Source organism: Fukomys damarensis, unplaced genomic scaffold (genome assembly GCF_012274545.1).
Source record: "Fukomys damarensis isolate Sample0158 unplaced genomic scaffold, DMR_v1.0_HiC HiC_scaffold_6, whole genome shotgun sequence".
NCBI lineage: Eukaryota > Metazoa > Chordata > Mammalia > Rodentia > Bathyergidae > Fukomys > Fukomys damarensis.
The window spans coordinates 41,577,187-41,594,323 of record NW_022900918.1 but is presented as its reverse complement, the minus strand read 5'-3'; the positions used below and the strand labels follow the sequence as shown (position 1 = coordinate 41,594,323).

Below are 17,137 nucleotides of genomic sequence, written 5' to 3'. Positions count from 1 at the left end.
CGAGCAGGCCTCAGAAGACAGGGAGCGGGGCCTTCCCTTCAAAGCCCAAGGCGTCTGCACCTCCCCAAGGGAGACAGGCAGCTCCAAGCGACCACAGCAGACCACACAGAAGGCCTGCCCTGCAGTGCCCTGATTTCCCCCTGCAAGAAGCGGGGCCAGGCTGCATCCCCAGCCTTTTCTAAAGCGCATCTCTGGGAAGGAAAGAAAACATGGTCTCAGGAGGCTCTGGCTGCCCATGGCCCAGTCAAGCGTGGACTCTGAGAAGAGAAAGGGAGGTCGCTGCTCCCGCCTGGGAGACACTGTGGCCACGCACTGGTGTACTGTGGCCAGGGTGTCACGGGAGCCGGGTTCCAGTCCACGCGAGCCTTGGGAGGCCCAGGTGGGAAGGCATCCCCAGAGTCCAGGCCCCACGAAAAATGCCGGGAACAGGCTTCATTGTGGACTGTGGAAAAAGGCACGGACGGCCACCCTGAGCCCTGGGGGTAAGGAGCAGGTAGAAGGCTCCTCAGTGAGCAGCAGATGCCAGAATCATGCTGCCCTTTGGAAACAGAGTCCTCGGGCCAGGGCAATGACCTCTCGTGACAGCCACTGTTCGCAGACAATGGGAGCTCAGACCCACAAATAACAGGCAAACAGCAGACCCTGCCAAGAAGGCAGGAAACACCTGCTATTTTTTTAAAAAAATGGAACAAGGTATTAATGAGTATTTCATACCAGTGTTTAAAAATAATATATGCTGTACTGTAGCAGGCACAAAGAAATTTAAATAAAAGAGTATAGAAATACACTGGGAAAATCTCTATCCTTTCCGGTTAGAAAAGATGTCAAAAGGGAAAAGATCTCTACACACAAGAAAAGAAGTTGAAACCCAGCATGGCATGGTGGTGCATGCCTGAAATCCCAGCACTTGGGAGGCTGAGACAGGAGGATTGCCAAGAGTTTGAGGCCAGCCTGGGCTATATGGTGAGACCCTGTCTCAAAAAACAAAACAAAACAACAACAACAACAAAAAAAAAAAAAAAAAAAGAAAAAAAAAAGGAAAAGAAAAGAACTCAATTGTCTTCTAGAAATAACACATGCTAAAGAGTCATGGTGATGCACGAACAGTAGTGTCTCGCATCTGAGACAACAGCATGACACTGACTGTTGATTAAAACAATGCTGTGGGAAGGTGCCAACGTGGGGGGCAGTGCGGACGACCCTGCACGTGCAGCCCCCTGCCCTGCTGCCCCACATCTGAGCTCAGGGACAGCTCCCGTCCCATGGAGGGAAGACGGGCTCTCTGGTCGCCCCTCCAGACAGACAGAAGACAGACACGATTCTTCCTTTAAAAGGTGTGTCTAGGGGCTTGGGGAACGGGCTTCTCCCTGTGCCCAGTGCCAGCCCCGTGATCCCGACTGCCTCTCTCAGAGCCAGCGTCCTGGCCAGGGCCCACGGGCCCAGGGTGCAGGTCCGGCAAAGCCACTCCAAGGCCCCATCGTTCAGGCTCACTTGGGACCCCTGGGGGGATGGGGCTCCTCATGGAGAGAGAAGAGAAAGAGTGGGGAGGCCGAGAGGTGGGGACCCCCAGCTCCTTGGGTGGGAGGGGAACCGGGTCTTCCAAGAGTCCTTTCCCACGCCCAGCCCACTCCCTGCCTGTTCCTCCCTTCCGGTTCCCGGGACCCACAGCCAACTGCACACAGAGACCCCGGGTGGGGTGGTGGGGCACCGGGCTGAGCCACAGGGAGACAGAGTTCCAGTCCCAGGCTCCTCCCACAGTCACCCCAGAGCAGGCGCAGGCCGTCGCTCTGTGGCTCTGTTCTCCAAGATGTTTATCAGTTACCGGCACAGCACAGGAACAGCCGGCTTCTGTCTGATGTAAAAGGCGGCTAAATTTTAAAATGCAGTGGTGGTGCATTCTCCTACCATTAGAAACTCACACTGGGCTTCATTTTAAATCCCAGATAAGCTGGGGATTTAGCTCAGTGGTTCCACTGCCTGCCTCCCAAGTGCAAGGTCCAGAGTTCGATCCCAGGTATTAAAAAAAAAAAAAAAAAAAGAAAGAAAAATAAATTGACAGATAATGCTAAATAGAAATACATCTAAGGTCCCACATTAAAACACCAGCCGATAAAGGGTTTCCATGACAGTCATGTCATTCCCCCGGAAACACAAATGGGAAGCGTATAAATATTTAATGAATATAAAACCCGTGGAATTCAGAGCATAAATGCGAGCATGCGCACGCACACTGACATGCAGACACACCCACGTAACACGCACTTTGAGATCCTAGCTTCTTCCTTGTGTCACTGATTCTAGGACAGAGTTCTCAGCCTCGCGGCTCGGAAGCTCTCGGCCAGGCGCCCGTCCCCCATCACGTGGGTCCCAGAGGACGAGGGGTCTCTTCCATCTTTGTCACCTGCTCAGGATTTCCATTACTCATCTTTCCTCCCAAGACACGACATTTTTGAAGGGCACTGTTTTTTGTTGAATTTTATTTCCTTTACCAAAGAGCTCTTTTTAAAGAATCTTCTTGATTCAGGAAGCTCATTTTGACCCACAAAGTACTTTTTGTTGATCGCCTTCGTCTGATTAGTCTACTTCCGGGAATGCAGATGGCTGGACAGCCCTTTTCATTAATGCTAGCCTCAAAATAAAGCCCTAAAAATACCAGTGGTAATTAACATTTAGAAATCTCCTTCTTGGTCCACAGCCATCCTCATGGAATGTCTGTGTTTGCCTTAGATCAGATTCAGACGAGAGAGAGGGAGAGCAGCAGGAGCAGGCAGTACATTTCCATATTAGAGACTTGAGCTATACCTTTCAGGAATTCAAGAGGAGTCAAAATAAAACCCTGGACCAAGGTTCAGAACTAAATTACACAAGTGGAAGGTCACTAGTCAAAAAGCAAAAATAAATAAGAACACACACAGTTACCGAAAGCAAAATGTGTGTGTTCTGCTAGAAGGCCTCCGGAGAGCCACCGGGGTAGTGTCCGGACAACAGGGTGCTAAGAATGTAGGGTGGTCCCAGGAGGGTGGCCCCAGCCCAGGAGACGGGGCCCAGTGCCCAGGCAGCCGGGAGGGGCTGGAGTAGAAGCTCACGGCGGTCAGCCAGGGAGGGTGAGGTCTGCACGTGAACACGGGCCAGGACAGTTGCCGGTCCCATGAGCTCTACTGCAACAGGGGCCAGGGGCCGCGCTCTGGCCCAGGCAGAAAGCAGAGGAACAGGGCTGGCAGAGGGCGAGGGAGTGGTAGCTCCTAGGGTCAGGGATGGCCAGATGTGGGTCGCCAGGGAGCCCGTGGGTACAGAAGGTAGGTCCTGTCCACCACCTCCTCCGCCACAGTCCATGGAGGGCCTTGGTGGTAGTGACCACCACAGGGGCCACCCCGCTGTGCCACTGAGTCCCTCTCGCCAGACGGACCGTGTCTGAGTGGTGACAAGGGGCCTTCAGGTCCAGCGACAACTGAAGCCTGTGGGTGGCCACGAGCACAGCTGTCTGTTACTAACCGCGGGGCTTTCCTTCCTGGATTGCAGAGAAGCACCCAATGCTGTCGTTTAGTCAACCCATTTGATTTGTGCTTAGATGATTGGGAATTTCAAAGATGACTGTTTAAATTTAACAGAGCCATGGCACCAATGTGACTTTATACTGGAACCCCATGTTCTCAGGACATGGGACTGGGCTAAGTGGACCCAGACACCCGGGGTCTCTCGCTGTCGTTCTTCAAAGCGCAGATGAGCCCAGGACACACATGGCTGGGGAGAAATCCTTCTCAGGAATCCGACGCTGGGAAGGGACACAGGGACCCCCACCCCCAGCAGCTCTCTCCCACAATGCGCCTCGACACCTGGCTTTCTTCCTCCATGGGGCAGGGGTGCCGGGGACCCACACTGTCCCAAGCTGCAGCCCAGGCCACCACCCTGGGATTCTACAGGAAGCCGCGAATGAGCTTCATCCCCGTGAGGTCCAGGTGGGACTGACTCCACGTTAGTCCCGGAGCAAAGTTCCAAGCGGAGGAGTTTTTCAGTTCAACTTTTCAGTCTGATTATTTCATATTGCCGCAGCACAGTGCACTTAGATCTGTATGAATCTCACTCATCAGACGGACGGCAGCCTGTGTGTGTTTAAGTCTCTTCCCCCTTTGTTCATTGAGTTACCAGGAAAGTCTGTCTGGCTTCCTGTAGGAGCTGCAGACCTACCTCTATGGTTGGAGGTACTTTCCTGGCCTCCCTCGAGATGCCAGCGGGGGAGAAAGCTTGCCAGTTCTTTTTAAAAATGTCATAAAAACAAACAAAAAAAAATAAAGGAGGTTTTGTTACTTGTATATATTAACTGTAATATATATTTTATACGTGGCCCAAGACCATTCCTCTTCATTCAAAAAAGAAAAAGAAAAGAAGGCTCAGGTTGAACCTGCAGATCAATAATGCCACCACTCTGGGCAGAGAAGTGCAAATATTTGTACACCATCAGGTGTGAACAGACGAGGAATTCGCCCCCAGGCCTCTGCGGCAGGAAGGCTGGCTCCCCGCTGCAGGCTCTGCTGGTGCCCAAGCCCTCTTCCCAGACTCCGTGGGATGGCTTGGGCGCACAGTAGAATCTGGCCCCGCGGTATCCGGCCCTGTACTCGAACTGCTCCTTCTCCCGCTGGGCCGAAGGGCAGAGGTGAAAGGCAGTGTGCACAAAGCAGGACTGCTTCCCAGAGCTCCCGGGGCCTGTGAATTGTGTTCCCAGCCAGTGTGCACTCGCCTGTCCCTGAAGACCTGCAGCGCTCCTCCGGCCAAGTCCGGCTGGTTTTGCTGACACATGCGAAGCGGGAGCAGTGGACACAAATGACCCCAAGGCTCCTTTGTGACTTATCTAGCATCTTCCCAGGACTTAAAAATACGCCACAACCACCACTTAAAATGTATCTTCCTCAAAATAATGGTTCCCATGCACAGCCGAAACGTGCCAGCTCCACGAATTACTACAGAGAGACCAACTTCACCAGCAAACCCGTCAGGCTGCTTTATGTAAAACAGACTTTAAGTCTGCAGAGTCAGAGGGCCTGATGAAGACACTGGTTTAATAAGAAATACTCGGCCGACCACTATCTGAGAACTTCTCAGGCCACAGACATTATCCACCCGGCGTTAATTACTTCCATCCCATTTCATTTCGTTTGGTTTTATTTCTCTCTTTCTGGTGCCTGGGGTTAGGGTTATGCATCCTAACAGTGTTTCTGATACAGAGCCTTTGGTTCCTCTGGGGAGAGCAGCGGTCTCGCATCCTAACAGTGTTTCTGATACAGAGCCTTTGGTTCCTCTGGGGAGAGGGGCGGTCTCGCCCTCGCGGGGACTGCGTGGGAAGCGGCCACTGGTGACCAGCCTGGGCTATGACTACGGGGCCTGCTGCTGGCTGCGTGTCTGCCTCTGCTTCCCTTCTTTTGGTCTTCAGGCTGGATGCAGAGAGGAAATGCTGCTGCTGTGGTCAGTGGGGACAGGCGGCCTGCTGAAGGCCGCTTTGTGCCTCCCTGTGAGTCAGACATCCGACCACTTGAAGGATCCGGTTGTCTACACCACACGAACAAGCTCGGTGGGAGGCGGGAGGCTGGGAAGGGCCGGCTGCTCAGAGGCCCGGCTGGCCAGCTCCTTGGGGAAACTTTGAAGCTTGCAATGGCTAAGAGGAAATTTATTTAATGTTCACCGATGCCAATGACAGGAACACAAGCTGCATGGATCATTTTGCCCTTGAACACGGACAGGGTGGTCCATGAGGGGTAAAGAGAGAAAAACGAGGCAGGGGAGAGGCCCTCGTGCCCACCGCGCGTGCCAGAGTGGCAAGCTCAGGAGATAGGAGATGCGTGTGGTGTGGCAGTTGAGTCTCTCTGCGTCTCCCCGGGTGATTAATGACCACGTCTCATGCAAAACGAGGAGACTCTCCAGAGCAATCCATTGTTTTCTGTACTATTGAAGCTGGGGACAGACCCTGGGGACCAGGACTGGTGCGGGGACCACCCTGTGGCAGCCGGAGCGCCTTCCCCACCAGCTGTCCACATGCGCTGCCAGGACAGGGACCGAGCAGGAGAGGACCTTTGCTTTCAGGCCAGTGTTGAGAAAGCACGTGACGCTGGGGACAGCTGTGCTCCAGTCTTAGGATCCTGCGGTTGTCTGCTCAGGAGAGACGGGAAGTGAATACAGCAAAGCAGTGGCCTTCAGCACAAGTGACACACCTGAGGGGCGGCAGAGGGAGGTCTGCCCAGCCCATGGCTTTCACTAGCTTCTGAGCCCAGCAGAGACCTCACAGCCCAGCTTGTCAGCCACCTGGGGTCTCTGAGGTTCCAGCCAAGGTGGGGACTGTTACTGCTGTCCTGGTGGCTGTGGACCTGCACAGAGGTCTCCAAAAACCCAGAACCATCTCTGCAGAGCACAGTCCAGCTAGCAGCTTCGTCACTGCTTGGTGACTGAGGCTGTGCTCGTGGAGGCCACTGCCCCAAGCCCACAGAAGGCCCCTCTGCACCTGCCCCACACTCTTCCTGGAGTTCTGTAACCCCGCCCGATGTCCCTGCTCGCCATGAAACAGATCAGCCAGGAGCCTGGCCAAGTGACAAACAGGGAGCAGTCATTACCTCCTTGAGCCCCCAAATGCCTGTTCTGTGGACGTCTTGGGTGTAAATTCAGAAGGGTGGGAGAGGAGCGGCTCCCCAGGAAGGCAGGGCCTTATCCTTGCATATCTGAGGCCCTAGATAACCCACCAGGACTCATTAACAACACCTGGAGTCGAGACAGAAGCCGCGTTTTTCATCATGGAAGAATGTGGCATGGGCTGCCAAAGCATATTTTTGGAGTGGTGTGTGTGTGTGTGTGTGTGTGTGTGTGTGTGTGTGTGTGTGTGTGTGTGTGAATAAACAAAACAGGCAACATTTTGACTCATCTCTGCATTCAGGTCCAACGCCCACCTGTCCAGAACCATGAGCTACTAAATCTCTGCATCCAGGCAGACGTGTTCGCTGCGGACACCGGCTCGCTGCTGCCTGTGCGGTGGCCCTGGTCACCTGAGCTACTTCCGGTGAAGTTGCTAAATGCCAGGCCACAACCACTGTGATTAATTTTCAACAAAGAATTTATGATGCCTATTACTTAAGGATGTACTGTTCCCACAGAACACAACAGAATCCAGGATACAGTGTGTCATGTTTCATGTGAAGGGAATGACGATTTCAAATAAGCAGAATTTTAAAAATCGAAATAGTAGTTCTGGGGATAGAAGCCAGGGCCCTGTGTGTGCAAAGCACACGTTTTATCACAGAATGACACCCCAGGGCCTCGCATCCACCAGATCCTGTCTATAGCGATGCCTCTCCAGAGTACTCAGTGATACGATATTAAAATTACAACTTCTTAGGATTTTAATGATGCATTTTCCTATCAAACGAGCTCCAAAGTGGCCTTTTAAAAATGAGATGCAGATCCGCCTGTGACCTTCCTCTGACGTTGCGTCTGTGTCGCCTCCAGTGGGGTGGGGTGGAGGAGGAGTCAGCTCAACCAGGCTGCTTTTCCCTTCCCTAGCGACGCAGTTAACGCACTCTGCCAGTGTGTGAGTCCGGCCTCAGGAAGACGCTTGCTTCATCCTGCTGGAGAGCCAGGAGGAGCCACATCATGTCTGAGGCTGCCAGCTGCCTCGCCCAGGTCACCTGCAGGGAGGCCACCGGACACGGAGTTTCCAGGGGAAGGGCGGGGACGGACCTGGGAGTTCCCGGGCCAGGACACAGCCGTGCATGTGAGGCCTGCACCCTGCCTACCTCTGACGACAGCCTGCTGCAGAGACGCCAGCCAACAGGTCCAGGCCCCGGCCTTGTCTCCTCAATTCCGCTGTCTCAGTCCCATGGGCCGTGGCAGCGTTCCACTCCTTCCTACAGCCTGCCGCTGAGCACTGATTTGCCCACTGTCTCCCACCCTGGTCCCCCTTTACCCGCCTCGCTAGATCCTGGGGTCAGCGTGGCACCAGCTGGGCTGTGCACTGATTCCACTTGGATTTTATCAATTTGAGTAAATCCTAGGGTTCAGGTCGGGTTCCGTGGCCTCACTTCCGGCTCCTGGACGCCTCCCTGCGCACAGTGTCGGAAACGACTGGAGAGGGGGTGCAATGCTGAGCTATGGGGAGGACAGCTGTCCTGGCGCTTCTGGGCTCTTGGTGCCCGGCCAATGTGCAATAAATAATGGTTAAAAATCAGCGGCACCACAGCTACACCTCACGGCTTCCCTACAGCGGGGGACACGTCCCAGGCTCGGGTAGCACCTTCTTTCACGCGAACTCCGAAGCCTCCCCACTTCCCCCAGAGGGCCCTGGGACTGGGCAGCCAGGCACAGCGCCCTCCTGTGGGGTCCCCCGCCTCGCCCAGTCTTCTCCTCCTCCTCCCAGCTCTTCTGTGGTTACTCTGGTTCTGTCACAGTCACGAGGAGCACACACGGAAAACACGCTGCTGGTGGGACTCCCTTCCCCTCACACTGCTTCGGCCCCTTCTCCGGGCTGGGTCCTTGCCTGCAGCAGTGGATGTGGGAGCTGCACAGGGCGCAGGACAGGGGTGCCAACTGCCACGAGCTGCAGTGGCAGGTGTGGACCAGCGGCCACTGCAGGAGGCGAACAGGGAGGTGGTCTGGCCCAGACCCGCCTTCCCCTCAGAAAACCACCCAGCACCCCTGCCGCTGCTGCCTCGATGCCAGGCGCTAGCATAACCCCAAGGCGTTAGAAGACAGTGCCCTCTGCTACTCCCAGCTGGCTGCCCTTCCTGCGGGCGGAGGTGCTCACAGAGGCACAGACTGGAACCCTCATCCCGGACCCCACAGGTAGGTGCAGGGCTGTGCTGGGCAGACACCTGCAGGACCCTGTTCCTGCAGTGCGGTCAGATTCACGCTGCATCAGTGGGGAAAGTACAGGTTTGCTCTGAACTCCTGGGCGCACGGCGGTGGGGTGAGGGCAATCGCTAGACAGGTGCTGCTCCGCGGAGACCTGGCCCACCGTCCTGGGGCACCTCGCTGCTCTTGACCCCCCTCCTTCCACCAGAGGCCAGCAGGCTCCTCTCTTCTCAGGGTGCCCCCGCTCCTAGCCAGGGAAGAGCCAAAGAGCCCCAGTCCTGGAGCCTCCCCTGCGGGCAGCACTCAGGGCTCAGGTCAGAGCCCCACGTGGTGGTGTCCCGAGGTGGACCTGGGGGCCGCGGGGTCACACAGCCTTCAGCGACCCCGAGCACGGGGCGTGGGCAGGTCCATCCCCTCCTTGTCCCGCCACCCCGCTGTGCAGCTCACTCCCCATGGGGTGCAGAGCCCGCAGGATGGGGTCCATGTCACACAGGCAGCTGTTTGCTTGGCAGCTGCAGACTCCGCTTGGACCCGGAGAACTGTGCGCCTGCTTCTGCTCAGCAGCCAGGGATTATCCACGCAGCCTCTGCTGTGGCCGTTGCCATGGTGAGAACACACGCACTGGCACCGTGTCCATATAAGGCTGGGTTAGCCAGGCCGGGCCAGGCCCGTGTGCAGGAAGGCGTTTGGGTGGCAGCTCCAGCAGCACTGCGGGGAAAATATACGGCCAGTGGCCCCGGGGAAGCTGTGGGAAAGAACAGGCTATGCACGCAGACCTTGCACACAGACTCTGTCCAGCTGTGATTTTTATGGAGCGCGTTATTTTAAAAAATACCATTAAACCGGAAGTAGGGCAGAAACGGCTTTTCTACAGAAACACGTTTGGTAGAGCTGTTAATTAGTTGATGTTTCATGCACGCAAACGCTCGGTCTGAGTGGAATAGAATCTCTATCTTAGTAACTGTTTTGATAAAGCATATGACTGTCCTAACAAATTTCCACAAGTTCCTGTCACTTTTTACTGTTAGCTCTTTTTGTCTTCTTACTAACCAATGTGCAAGGACACACTTGAGTTACCTGGAGTTAGCTGGCTGCTCTAATACCTCAGGGCCCAGTGAGCCAACATCGCTGTGCTAACTAACTGAGCCAACATCCTCACGCTGTCTGACAGCCCATGACAGGTGGCCTTGGGGACAGTATCAGGGATTATGCAGCACACAGCAGTATTGCCCTGGTTATGTGTCAGGCCACCTGAGCCTGAGAGGATGGCCCCATAGCCAAGGCTCACATGCACATCATTTCCTGTCTCTTGTACAAACTCCTGAGACAACTGCCGAGTCTGCCTTGTGTGATCAGTGTCAGTAACCTGCCTGGAAACTGCAGCGAGTCCAGCCCATGCTAGTTCTGGATTCCTAGCGTTAATCGAATCAGCCAGAGGTGGACAGTCTGCACTTTATGTGGCAATGTTCCAAAACAGGCTTGGGTACTTCTGTAATCGGGGAAGCTGGGGGACACGGGGCCTCGCGATCTGAGTGAGTTTACTGAATCACAGAGGCCCAGGAGTCCTAGAACCTTCCCCTAGTGCCCTCCTTGAGAAGACACGGCAGCATGTGGGCACACACTGCCGTGCCCGTGGCAGAGTCTGCTGAACAGCCAGGACAAGCTGCCCGCTGAAGAGCCAGGCTGTGGGGACGGCAGTGTGGGCAGGCTTACTTGGTTCTTCATCGGACTGTCACAGGAGAGGAAGGACTCGGGCTCTGCCTGGCTCACAGTGTTCAGAGAATGCAGAGCACCCCAGACTCCGACTCCGCCCCACGGCTGCTCACAGACACCGCACTGCTGATTTATCCACTTCCTGTCCATATAAGGTTGAGCTGGCCAAGAGCTCAGGGAGCGAGCTTTCGTCACCACCCATCATGTCATCGCTGGGAAAATCTATAGCGAGGGACCCAGGGGAATTTTAAATCTCAGGAAATGGCTTCCTATAGTTAAAAAATATTTATCTTTGTGAAATGCTGAGGAATGATCTCCAAGTAGCAATTCCCAGAGCATAGCATCGCCAGGCCAAGCAGGGAAGCCTTGTGCTAAACCTGAAGGTCCCTGGAGAGTCGCAGTGCCTCATCACAATGGCACCAAACTTTTGTGGGACAATCCACACTTTTCAAGAAAACTATGTGACTCAAGGTCCAAGAGAGTATTTGTTTTTGGTTCCCAAATGAAGTCTTCAGCTTAACCAAGAATCTCTTATTTTTCACTTAATCATCCCAACTCCTGGGCTGGCTTGGCTGCTCACTCACCCACATACACCTGGAGGCAGGCATCGTACCTGCCACCTCAGATAATGTCCACATGACCGCCCACAGTGGCCAGTGGGCCGTCAGGAGGCACTGTGTGTGGCTTCCTAGGAGCCTGATTCCGGGACCAGCGTGCTTGGGGTTATGATTTAGAGGAGGGGACTCAGGGTCAAGCCTGGCCTTGGGGGCCACACTCCGAAAGGTGACATGGAAGTAGGAAAGGAACAGCTGCTCTGAAATGGACTCGGGGTCTGATGGGGTGAAGCCCACTGGACACCAGGACCGTCCTGCTTTCTGTCCACAACAGAGCAGCACAGACAACACTTCTGTGCACCTCCCACAGCCGGGCCCTTTCCAGACCAAGGTGCAGACAAGCCTGGGTCCTGGAGGGACCATACGGCCCTAGACAGCCAGACGCAGGGCTGTGGGCGGGATGAAACCCCACTCCCTGCCGTGGGCCTGGGCATGCACACAGAACACCACCTTTTAGAAAGAAGAAATGTCAGTACGCAAGCACCGGTTGTTGTATTTGCTTTGTTTTGTTTCGTGGTGCCAGGGACCAAGCCTGGGCCATAGGCTGAACTCCACGCCCAGTCCCCACCAGGTAGCTGAATGAGGTGGATCGCTGCCCTGTGCACATTCAGCCTGGCATCGGCTCAATATTCCAAATGGCGATACTTTCTCTGCATGCTCACGAGGAAATGAGCTCCCCGAAGGGCATTCAGGAAGTATTTCACACTTAGAATCAACATCAATGTACACCTGTCATTGCTGGCCACTTTTTTATACCTTTGCGGTGATACAACTTTAACTATGCTTGCCTTTATAGGTTTTCATAAAATACATGTTTATGTAAAATGTAAGTATAAAACATCATTGCACTTTACACATAGCTGTGTGCAGTACACATGGACACACACACACACACACAGCTAGCCCCTGGATCTGTGGGTTTTGTGTTTGCAGATTCAATCATGCACAGACTGGAAATATTAAAAAAATCTGGACTCCTGAGCACGAGATGCCCCTGTCGTTATCCCGAATGAAGGCACGCAGCGGCTGTCTGCGGAGGCCTCATGAGTAACCTGGGGACACCTGACGAGGCCACAAGGCTGCACGCCACGTGACCAAAGGACGGGCACCCTCAGACCTCCTCCCACAGGGTCCTGGCCAGCCCTTGGCAGGACCTGGGGACTGCTGTGCACGCAGATTCAGAACAGCGCGAGGCAGGAGAGAGGGACAAGCCCGCCCACCTCGCGTCCTATCACTGCTTGTGTGGTGACAGAGGACACTTGGTGTCACACTCCTCAGGAGAATGGGGGACAGGGCGCGAGAGTGACGCTCTGACTTACGCGGCCTCCTTTTTCGGGGTAGCACCGGCAGCCACCGCTGCAGTCTCTCCCTCCGCAGGGCACGTCGAGCTTCTTCACACCCTGTGAAAATCAAGCACACACTGTCACCTCCAGGGTCAACACCCCGAGTCCCAGTGCACCGCGCATCCCACGGGCAGGGCCTTCGGAGGCGCCCACAGGACGCAGAGCCTACGCGGGGTCCCCAGCAGGGAGTGACACCTCTGCTGCCTGGAGATGGTATCCTGGAGAGGACGGGATGGGTCCCTCTCAAGGCTGAGGCAGGACAGATCGATCCGTGGGGACAAGGCGCACCTCATGCCAGGCCCCAGTATCTCAGAATAAAGAGGTGCTCAGGGTGGGAGGCCCAGTGGTGCAGTGCTCGGCATGACCCCAGCACGTCCACAGGGCAGCCACACTGACCTCTTCCCCTCAGTAATTCTGTGGTGCCCCCAACAGGTGGGGTGGTGCATGCTGTCAGTTATAGGAGGCTCAGGCCTTCCTTCTTGGCGCCTGTGCTGTCAGCCAGTGTCTGAGAGGCCCACAGAGGTCATCCAGCTGGCGGTCACCCTCGGGGAACCGCATATTCGGTTAGGTCACGGCATTTACTGGGCCAAACCCCACCTGAGGGCAGAGCCTTCCAATGTGTCCAAGCAGAGCACCACTGTCCTGGAACCCGCCATGCCCCTTCCCACACTGCACATGTGCCTGGGGCCCCAAACCTGCCGCGCCGAGCAAGGTGTGTCCCATCCGTGGGGACGGGAGGGCCACCTCGGAGCCATCTGGCCGGGTCACCCTCAATGTTCCCTCTGAAAGATGATTGGACTCTCTCCTCACCATGATTCTCTACTGGAAAGGGCCCCGCTCCTGCATGCCCGTCACCACCTTCACCTGACCACCAGCCCAGGCACCCGGCATAGCTCGAGGTACTCCAGAAAGTTTGCAAGTCTCAAATCCTCTAAAGACACCAAGACACGGAGAACATTTTCAATCTATTTTTAGTGATCTTTTTGTTCTGAGTGAGGTAATGAGGTAGCCGAGTTCCACAGTGTAAAAGTAAACAGACATAAAATCCCTTAATGCCCTCAAAATATGATTCCAAGTATTGGCCAGTTTTATGGCTTCAAGGTTTATCTACAACAGGGCCCATAAATTCCATGATTTTGATTACGTGTTTTTAAGAGCACAGCTCCACGCGTTACCTGCAGTACCAGGCCTACGTGGGACACACAAAGACTTGCAGGGCAGGGGACCACAGTGACAGCAACAGGGGGACCCCACTTCACCAAGAACTCACTGGGGAAGGTGAGGGGTTCTGGGAATGGAAGGGGGCGTGCGCACTCACAGCCCTCCTCTGGTGTGACACAGGCCATTTCTAGGTTTGACTATAGAACTACTTGCCAAATCCCTGGGCATAAATCAGTGGTTCAAACAATTTTAAGGGGGTTTCAAGTGGGTCTAACAGACTCCCTGTCCTAAGTGTAGGAGACTCCGGATTTGGTTGGGGAAGTGTCCTTGCTCCTTATTGCCTGCCGGAAGCTTTGTGGTGCTTTCTTCCTGCAAGGGCCGGGACAGGAGGCAGCCGGGGATACCTCTGGGCTCCACCTCTCCCGCCAGGTGCCTGTGGAGGGTGGATCCGTCCCAGACCAAGCCAGCTCCCCCTGCGGACACCCCAGACTCTGGCCTTGTGCTTGTGCAAGAGTGTCCAACCTCTCCCCGTCCTGTGGGGGAGGTGCTTATGAATTCCGGCACCTACAAGAGCCCTCAGTGCCATACTCAGGAACGCCAGTCTCCAGGGCGAGAGGAAATATTTGTGCCCTGGGGTAGGGTGTGGGCTCCGGACAGCCACCCGACCAGCTCAGGTCCCGGGACCAGGCCCCTGGGCAGACGTGGGGCTCTGCAACCTTCTCCACATGGCCCCCCTGAGGATGCAGTGGGGGCGGTGCTGCGTCCCTGCTCACTGGCTCGACTCTGTACCTTGATTTTACTGCTCTGTGCAACCCAAGGACAAAAACCGCGACTGCTTCCGGTCAGGTCCTCTGTAAAAACGCCTCGTTTCTCCCACCCTGCCTGCATCTGTGAAGCTGCCGCCACCTGCAGAATGGAACCTGCCCCTGATTCCAAACCCTACTGGGTCAGGATCTGCTTTCTGCAGTGGTTTCCAGTTACCGTGGTGGGGTCTGCAAAACGCTGTGCTGCGTGGTGGCTGGGCCCAGCAGAGGCGCCCCCAGCCAGCCAGCTTGTCTCAGCGCTGCACGAAGTGGTGCAGGCTCAGGGGGTCTCCTGGCTGAGAGGGACCCTGGTGTGTCCGTCCCAGCAGAGGGCCACCCTTGGCCTCCCTTCAATCCCACTTCCTGTGGGGCCTCAGGGACACTGAGCACTGGACTCAGAACGGGCCTCCAGTCAGAGCCAACATCTAGTTCTCTTTTCCTCGAAAATAAGTGCTTCCAGCGTTCTGCTCTTCTGCTGGGTTTTATCCTGCCCTGCACAGGTGGCCAGCACTCCTGTGCTGATCAGAAATTGGGGCCTCAGAAGTGACCCGGATGGCTTGGGGACTCCCTGGCGAGATAGAGGCCCCAGAGGTGTTTTCTGGGGACCCAGGTCACGTTCTGCTAGGCGGGGATGCAGCTGACGCTGTCCCCAGGGGTGCAGTGGGGAAGCCGTGGGAGCAGGACTCTCAGTTGATGTTTTACAGGGAACTCTTTGCTCCAGAGTCTTCCTGAATCGTTACATTAGAAAGCTTTGAAAACCCATCTGTCTTTGTGGGCATCCTCCTAGACACAACCTGACCAAGCCGCAGCGTCCAGGACCTTGGGAGAACAGAAGCCCTGAACCCTGGAGAGACAAGGGCTCCCGCCTCTGCACCTAGCTTCCTCTCGGGCTCAGCGTGAGGGTTCTGTGCCTGGATCCTGGTTCTGCGGCTGCCACAGTGCCCGCCCTGCCATTGATAAATGGATTACAGAGTCAGCGCAGACATCAACAGAAGCAGCTGCAAGATTAAGAGGACATCCGGTCCCACGGGGGCTGGCGTTGGCTCTGCGCGAGCAGCCCGTGGCAGGGTGTCCGGGTGTCACATTGCTTCCGGGACCCGGGCAGCCAGCATCCAGGAAGAACCCCACCCTGCCCTGCATACGCAATGCTGCCCAGGGCTGCTCTTTCCAGACTTGCACTTGCATCTAGGACATTTAAGAACATTTAAAAATATGCAATAACTTGACTGCCAGAAAATAAAACACATGAAGATTTAGACTGTCAGTCTAGTTGACTTCCTGTGTGAGTTGTCCGTGCATATTAAAGGCAAAATCCCGTGGAAATGTACCCAGCTTTTTTAGCTCTATCATCTAAAGCTGATACACTATAGGGAATGAAAGACAAAAACGATGGCCACTGGTTCCAACTTGCATTTAAAAATGAGTATTAATCACATTTATATGAAGATCCAAGAACAAAATGCATCTGTCCTAAAACAAAGAATATTTTGTCCTCTACATGTTCCAGAAATGCCTTGTCCAAGGAAGTCTTTTTTAGCCAATGTACCTCCAGCCAAAAAGAGCAATTCTCTGAAGGGAATTCATAGATATTTCCCATCAAATCGCCCCTGGCGTCCAACCCAAACTTCCTCTGCGGAGCAAGCCTCAACTACCCAGCCTAAGCGACATGAAAGGTAAATATTTCTCACTGTTTAAAGTAATTATCTTTCTTATTTTTAGGCAAAATAATCTCTACAAGTCTTTGTCTTTGCTGCAAGTCTGGTCAAGCAGGGGTTTTTAGAAATATCCTTCTAGTCCAAAAATAGAGGCCAACCAAGAAGAGAGCCAACTTGGGAACGAGCTCCCAGCAAGTTCCATTCGTTTATCAAAACAGGAAATATAAGCCATTTCCGCACATGCTGCTTTAGAAATTAAGGAAATCATTCCAACATGGTATTAGCAGGACAAGGTATATGGAAAGGAAGCTCGAGTCACAGGGCCACTCACAGAACAAATCCTGTCCCCAAAGAGGCAGGAGGGAGTTGGCAGCTCTGCCAACTCAGTGTGTTTTGTGAAACAGCATTTCAAGGGCCCCCAAACAACCGCGGTCACTCAAGAAAGCAGAGGGGGCATGGGGATGGACCACCCCACGGTCACCAACAGCTAGTTCCCCGTCCTCAGGGAGCTGGACTGAGAAGATTTAGGAGGTCAGACTGTGCTGGAGCAGAAGAGCAGGGGCGGCCGTGGGAAGGCTGGAGTCTAGGCCCTGGGCGGACTCCCTTAGTGTGGGCCGTGAGTACCTGGGGAGTGGCTATGCTGCCCTCCAGTCACCATGGCAGCAGACGCTACCATGGCAGCAGACGCAGGCAGCCAGGAAGCTTGTCCTTAGGCGCTGTGCCTGAGTCATCGGGAGCACACTTCTACATCTTGATGAGCATCTCGGCTAGCATGGCCACTTTCTAGTGCTGGGGCAGCTCCAAGTGCGGGGCAGGGGGTTCCCACATTGGTTTGGAACCTGTGCAACCTGGGACAGTCACAGGGCGGTGCAGGAATGTGACAGGTGGGGGTGGACGGGCCCGGAGAACAAGGGCAGAGTGCTTCCCGAGTAACACCCTTCCTCCTCCTAATGTCTGGAGCCGACTACACAGTAAGGACTCACGGTGGGGGGGGGCTTCTGGGGACCCCAAAGCCCTGGCCAGGG

The 17,137-nt window shown here is 54.9% G+C and overlaps 1 protein-coding gene across 1 annotated transcript in view; it reads right to left on the bottom strand.

The window, feature by feature from the left end:
- The window catches only part of Col4a2 (collagen type IV alpha 2 chain), a 113,162-nt gene that overhangs the window by 62,605 nt on the left and 33,420 nt on the right, over nucleotides 1–17,137 (bottom strand). Inside the window, exon 4 of the mRNA XM_010619977.3 lies at nucleotides 12,470–12,550. Within this exon, the coding sequence (XP_010618279.1) occupies nucleotides 12,470–12,550 (81 nt within the window). The remainder of the gene's footprint in view (nucleotides 1–12,469; nucleotides 12,551–17,137) is intronic.